Source organism: Bison bison, unplaced genomic scaffold (assembly GCF_000754665.1).
Source record: "Bison bison bison isolate TAMUID 2011002044 unplaced genomic scaffold, Bison_UMD1.0 scf7180017860443, whole genome shotgun sequence".
Classification (NCBI taxonomy): Eukaryota; Metazoa; Chordata; class Mammalia; order Artiodactyla; family Bovidae; genus Bison; species Bison bison.
Genome location: NW_011491015.1, coordinates 4,495,131 through 4,502,024, shown reverse-complemented (window position 1 = coordinate 4,502,024; position 6,894 = coordinate 4,495,131). Strand labels below are relative to the sequence as shown.

The 6,894-nt window shown below is 43.1% G+C and overlaps 1 protein-coding gene across 2 annotated transcripts in view; it reads right to left on the bottom strand.

Annotated features, from left to right (window-relative positions):
• Positions 1-712: 712 nt before the first annotated feature.
• Positions 713-6,894, bottom strand: part of AGBL1 (ATP/GTP binding protein-like 1) — a 920,262-nt gene continuing 914,080 nt past the window's right edge. For both annotated transcript variants that reach the window (XM_010832175.1, XM_010832176.1), the window contains one exon: positions 713-1,094. In XM_010832175.1, the coding sequence (XP_010830477.1) occupies positions 884-1,094 (211 nt within the window). In that variant the 3' untranslated portion in view covers positions 713-883. The remainder of the gene's footprint in view (positions 1,095-6,894) is intronic.

Genomic DNA, 6,894 nt, shown 5'->3' with positions numbered 1-6,894 from the left:
TTACTTGCCTTGGTTCTCATAACAAGCAAATGCCAGATCTTGGATATGAGCCACATCTATCTGAGTCTGAAATGAATGAAGTGTCCACTGTGCCTTGCTGCCTTCTAGGATAATGGTAAGTGGCCTGAATTTCATAGCATTTTCAAATTTGTAAAGACTTTGGCCATGTTTTATTCATGTAAAGACTTTGGTCATGTCTTATTCACCATTATGCCCCTTCCAATAGGACAGCTCCTGGCCTTTACTGGATCCGCAAAATAGATACTATTAAAACAGACCAAGGATGATTACTCAGTTGTACAGTCTTCCATGTTCAATCACCCAGCAAGGGAAGACCCTGTCAGGACCCTCAGAGTCTCAAGGGGGCTCCTGCTGTGGGTTGAGGAGCTCAGAGGGTATAATAGGAAGATAGCAGGAGGCTATAACCCTCATATAGAGAACAATGTGAATGATCACTTAGAATTTTCATTGAGAAGACACGAAGAAAGTTGAACTCCTTCTACTTCTAGTCCATTCTGGTTTCAAGCAGAGATGGAAAAGAGCTCAGAACAGTCTTTAGAGGACCCATGGAAATTTTGAGAGTCTCCCATTCTAGCATAATGACAGCATACATCTAGCCATCTAACTACTGGGTTGGCCAAAACATTTGTTCGGGTTTTTCCATAACATCCGATTGAATGTTTTGACCAACCCAATATGTAAAACGCTGTGATTAAGAAGTAGCCACCCTCAACGCATAGTGAAAGTAGAACAAAATCTGGCTGTAGGGATGTTGACCTCACTCGGGCTTTCTGTGCTGACGTTGTGTGTGTCTGATGGCAAAGCAGCAGCATGGCAGCTAATTCAGTGGCCAGAGGCACAGAACTTGCAATGAACCTCAGAGTTACGGAATGGCTTTTCTTCCCTTCCCTGTCCCCTCCTCTTCTTCGTCTCCCTCATCCTTGTGGAAAGCACACTCTTGGATCTGCCGGTCCAGCTCTGAGAAGCTCCCTTCCTGGTCCAAGCTGCTGTCGGTTCCGGTTCCGTACTCAATCTCTTCCAGGCAGGGAGGCTCGTCATCCAGTTCTGAAGCGATGCTGCTGTTACTGCTGCCTCTGCCGTGAGTTCCCAGAAAACATGGAGAAGAAAGGAAGGAGAGGAAAGGAGGGAAGGAAAAGGGAGGAAAAAAAGAGGGGAAGGGGAATAAAAATGGAAGTGGAGAGGAAGGAGGGGAAGACGAAAAGAGATGTTATCCAAAGAAAAGAACATTTATAATTGGTTGGAAAAGAGAGGGTGGGGATTATCTTCACTGAGTTCTAATCTCAAGAGCCCCCCGCTCCTTTCAATGTGTTGCATATAGCTCCCTGTGTTCTCAACCACTAGCTTGCAACGGGGGAGGAAAATCTGTAAAATCTACAGGCTCCCTTCTTCGTTAGCTAGCAGAGTCTGCATGTCTAAGTCCAATCAGAAGATTTCCAATCACGAGTTAGGAATGGTCTCATCTATTTAACATCGTCGGGGTCCTTGAGGCTCAAAGTGAAAAATCAGAGGTGGCTGTCATTGACTCTCTGTGAATGTCATGTCAGTTATGCCCAGGAAAGAGTGGCACTGGAATGCTGATAGGTAGGATGCAAAAATCTTTAATGTTTCCCACTATAATGAACAGCACTATAAGTCATATTACACAGCTAGCCCTTCATCATGGTGGATGCCTGATTGAAATTTAAAAAAAAAATTAATCCAGGTGGACGTTAAAGGAGAGAACAAGTGGAGAAATAGCACTCTCTTTCCACTATGTTTGAATGCCTGCATCATCTCCCAGATCTCCCTCCAGTTTATTCACAAGTGGAAGATCACAGATACTGACCAACAGGAGTCAGAAGGGAGTGGCAGGAATGAACAAGCCTGGACCGTATATTATGAGCAGGAGAAATTTCCTCCCAAGGAACTGTATTATCCTCCTCATTTGCATGAGGTACCTTCTTTCCTGAAGACTTCTTAATCACTCCCTACTTAGGATTTAACCAATTAGGATTAGCAGCAGGCTGGGTTTCCACTCCGTGATTTATAGAAGGCAAGCTCTTCATAAATCAGGCAGAGATGTTCATCCACCTGCCTCGCCATAAACAATGAAAATAGGGAATCAGCAGCATGGTTACATTTCAGCTTGGGAAATGAATCAGAGGCCAGTTTCTTAATTGTTCACTAACGTTAGGAGCCACTGCATGCTCTCTGGGTACTCAGTACCCTAAGCTGAAGGTCTGGGGGAACATTTCATGAATGGACAGGAAAGAGAAGGAGTCTGAATCTTGATTCCACAGCATCACAGCATTAAGTTGTTATCATACCTTACAGGCTGAATGGTGGGTGATAAAGCAGTTGGGTAAAGGAAGGTAAGACCCGTCCAGTCGTAACACAAGCTCAAGTTGGCAAGGACACCAAGTGCCTTTAACACAACCGCCAACATGGTCAGTGTTGAGGGGAAAATGCCGTACAAGGTCAAGAACCTGACTTATGATCCTGACCAGGGGACCTTGGAAAATCCCTTTCACCTCACAGAAGGGCAATAATAATAACTCAAACGTTGTTATGAATACCAAATAAGAGGACACACGGATGCAACCTAGTGGAGTGCTCTCCAAAATAAAACTGATCAACAAATTGTAATTCCCCTCTATTGTGGATACTGAAAAAGATGGTGAAACGTGGTGGTGAAGGTGAGTAGGAACTGAGCTGTGCTGCTTCACTCCTTCATTGCTGCAATTACTATTACAAAACCTTCCCAATCGGCAACACTAATAGTTTCTCTAAAACATAACTTTTATGATGCCATTTCAAATTAGCACTATTTACAGTAACTTGCAAGAACTCGGGCTTGCTTACTAATGCAACATGAGTATCAGTGGATGGGATGTTCTTAAAGGGTCCAGTTGGCAGGTGTCCATGAGTTAACAGCAGAGTCATTCATCCCCTCGCAAAGCCCTGCCTTCCCTCCACTGTGGAATCTGCTCCAGTCTCCCATGGAATTGGACCTTGCCTATGACAGGCAAGTTAGCAGACCATTCCTGTTGTGATCATTCAAACATACCAGGCTGAATGTGTTTTCAAGTCTCGATTATTCACACAGACAATTTCCTATATCGAAAATAATCTTCCAGCTCCTCAACATCCAGCCAAACAAGATAGATCAACTGTAAAAGCTCATCTTAATTTCCATTGAATGATTGTTTCGATGACTCTCTTATTGAAATGTCTTCTTCTAAATATAAATTTTCATATATTCACTTAATTTGTTTTGATCTTTAATAGTGTTTATATAGTCTTATATTGTGATAAGGCCCCTGCCTCTGATTCATATTTATATCATTCTATATTGAAAAGCAGAGACATTACTTTGCCAACAAAGGTCCATCTAGTCAAGGCTATGGTTTTTCCAATGGTCATGTATGGATGTGAGAGTTGGACTGTGAAGAAAGCTGAGCGCTGAAGAATGGATGCTTTTGAACTGTGGTGTTGGAGAAGACTCTTGAGAGCCCCTTGGACTGCAAGGAGATCCAACCAGTCCATTCTGAAGGAGATCAGCCCTGGGAGTTCTTTGGAAGGAATGATGCTAAAGCTGAAACTCCAGTACTTTGGTCACCTCATGCGAAGAGTTGACTCATTGGAAAAGACTCTGATGCTGGGAGGGACTGAGGGCAAGAGGAGAAGGGGATGACAGAGGATGAGATGGCTGGATGGCATCACTAACTCAATGGACATGAGTCTGAGTGGACTCCTGGGGTTGGTGATGGACAGGGAGGCCTGGTGTGCTTTGATGCATGGGATCGCAAAGAGTCAGACATGACTGAGTGACTGAACTGAAATGAACTGACAGAACACCTAGAATGTGCTGAAAATATAATAGAAACTCTTTGCATCTCCATGGACTATAGCCCACGTGGGTCCTCTGTCCATGAGATTTCCCAGGCAAAAATACTGGGGTGGGTTGCCATACCCTCCTCCAGGGATCTTCCCAACCCATGGATTGAACCTGCGTCTTATACATCTCCTACATTGGCAGGGATGTTCTTTACACTAGCATTACCTGGGACTCCCAGATAGGTGATAGATAGATAGACAGATACCTGAAATAGATAGTAGATGTATGAGATAGATAGATAACTAGTCCCCTGTGTATATTACACACACCTACTGTCATTAGCAAGGCAACTGGAGAGGGTGGGAAGCAGGGCTCCTTCCCTGGCTTCAGAAAGGTGGCAGAAAAATGTCTTGACTGTGCACATCCATGAGTTTCAGCAATGCAGCGGGAAAGTGTGTTGCTTGCGTGCTTATGCTGAAGTTAGGCTGGGAGTGGGCAAGTGCCATGACCACTCTCACATGCCAGCCCCAGCCAGGGAGGAGGCGGGTACTGCAACCACCTGGGCTCTCTGGCTTCAGCAGGGCAGCGATATAGTACCATGACCACTGGCTCCTGTCCATCTTAGCAAGGCAGCAGGAGGGTGCTCTCTCCAAGCTTACTTGCCTATGCCAGCAGAGCATGTGGAGAGGGCACCTATCAATACCTCCATCTCTGGAGAAAAGTTTCAAAGATCCCTGCCCCTCCAGCACATGTTTTTAGATTAGCAAATGAGTCTCTCTCACATACACTCCAGGCACTTTTCAAGCTGCTATTTTTCTTTTTTTTCCCTCTGTGTCTCAGGGTGGGTAAGACAACATGTGAGTCGTTTAGAAGGGAAGTCTCAGATTCTAACAGCACTTTGGACACCAGCCTGGTTGGATCCCTTAGCCAAACATTTTAGCGGTTCATCCCTCTGGTGCAGACCCCAGGCATTGGGTAGGACACCAGCCCCTCGCTCCTCTGATAGAAGCACTAGCTCAATGAGATTTCTCCATGTCCTCTGTTGCATGCTGGTTTTCAGGCACAATTCTTGCCAGGGCTCTGTCTCAAACTTTCCTGCCATTCTCAATGTGCTCCTTTAATTCTTTGTAGTGGAAAGCAGGTCATTTAATTTTCAGATCTTTTTCAGAGGGAAACAATTTGTATGTAGCTGTAGAGGTGTGGCCATGAACAGAGGTAGGGTCAGAATCATCCTGTCCTGTCATCTTGATCCCACATTCATAAGTTTTATGTATGAATTAAACCATTAATTAATAATCCATTAATTAATTGTCAGTACATTTCAGTAATTTTAAATAAATATGGATTCCTTTGTCATTCATATTTATAAATAAGTATAATCAGTTCAGTTCAGTCGCTCAGTCATGTCTGACTCTTTGTGACCCCATGGACTGCAGCATGCGAGGCCTCCCTGTCCATCACCAACTCCTGGACTTTACTCAAACTTGTGTCCATTGAGTCAGTGATGCCATCCAGCCATCTCATCCTCTGTTGTCCCCTTCTCCTCCCACATTCAATCCTTCCCAGAATCAGGGGATTTTCAAATGAGAAAGCTATTTGCATCAGGTGGCCAAAGTATTGGCATAATATATAGCTTAAATATATAAAATATTGCATAATACATAGCTTAAATATATATTGAGGTGTCAAAAAGTTCCCTCATGTTTTTCTGCATGATGCTACTGAAAAAACAGGACAAACGCTCTGGCTCATCCAATAATTAGTGTATAATGAACAATGTATAATATATTATAAAATTATATATCATTAATATATTTATATATTATATATAATGCATATTAATATGTTATGTATCTATATGTTAAATACATTTATATATTTTTTATATATTTATAAATTAAGAAAGCCTGTGCTTATGTGCTCAGTAATGTCTAACTCTTTGTGACTCCATGGATTGTAGCCCACCAGGTCCTCTGTCTTTGGGATTTCCAGGCAAGAATACTGGAACAGGTTGCCATTTCCTCTTCCAAGGGATCTTCCTGACCCAGGGATCAAATCTGCATCTCCTGTGTCTCCTGCATTGGCAGAGAGGAATTTTACCACTTGTGCACCTGGGAATCCTTCAGTAGTTTAATTATATCTCTCACTTATTTGCCCAAATGTGTAAATATCCTGATGAGTTAGAGAACCACAAAGCATATTCAGGGACTCCCCACTTCTAGATAAACAGAAGGTTCTCCCTTTTCCTCTTCATAGCCCTCTCTGGATATTATATATTAAAGAAACTGAAACATGGATGAAATGTGGAGAGAAGAGACCAGACTAGATGGGGGCCTACTGGTCAAAGTGGTGGTATGTTCCCTGGATTTTCTTTTGGCCTCACATACTCTAGTCTTGGACCTAGAAAAGCTGACAGCCTGGCAATGCTAACAAGACAAAAAAATCCCTGACAAGAACTTGCTCTCTTTATCCAAATGATTAAAAAATGGAGTGACTTCACTAAAAAGAGTTTTAAATTATAAAAGCTCTATTCCAACCAAACCCCACAGTGGGTAAAAAAAAAAAAAAAAAAAAAAACCCAGCAGTCCTAGCCTTATCCTGCCAATAGAGGTGTGGTGAGGCTAGATTTCTGCTCTCATCAGACTGCATTCTAATGTCCAAAATTACAAGGAAGCTAAGGAAGCATCAGAGAAGGTAGAAAAGAGCCAAAACTTTCATCTCCAATGGGCACGAACATGGTTTCTTACCCGCTGATACCAGTGGGGGCCCTGTAGGGGAGCATGAACTTCCAAACACAACTATTGACAACAAGACCATTCACTACCAGTTTTAAAGCAGACCAATAGCACAAGGTACTCACACTGCTTCCACCCAGAACAATACTAGTGAAGGCCTGGTTAAGGCAAAAGCATTCACTTGTGCCCAGTAGTAGTAATTACTTTGTTGGCATTACTTTGCCAACAAAGGTCCATCTAGTCAAGGCTATGGTTTTTCCAATGGTCATGTATGGATGTGAGAGTTGGACTGTGAAGAAGGCTGAGCGCCGAAGAATTGAT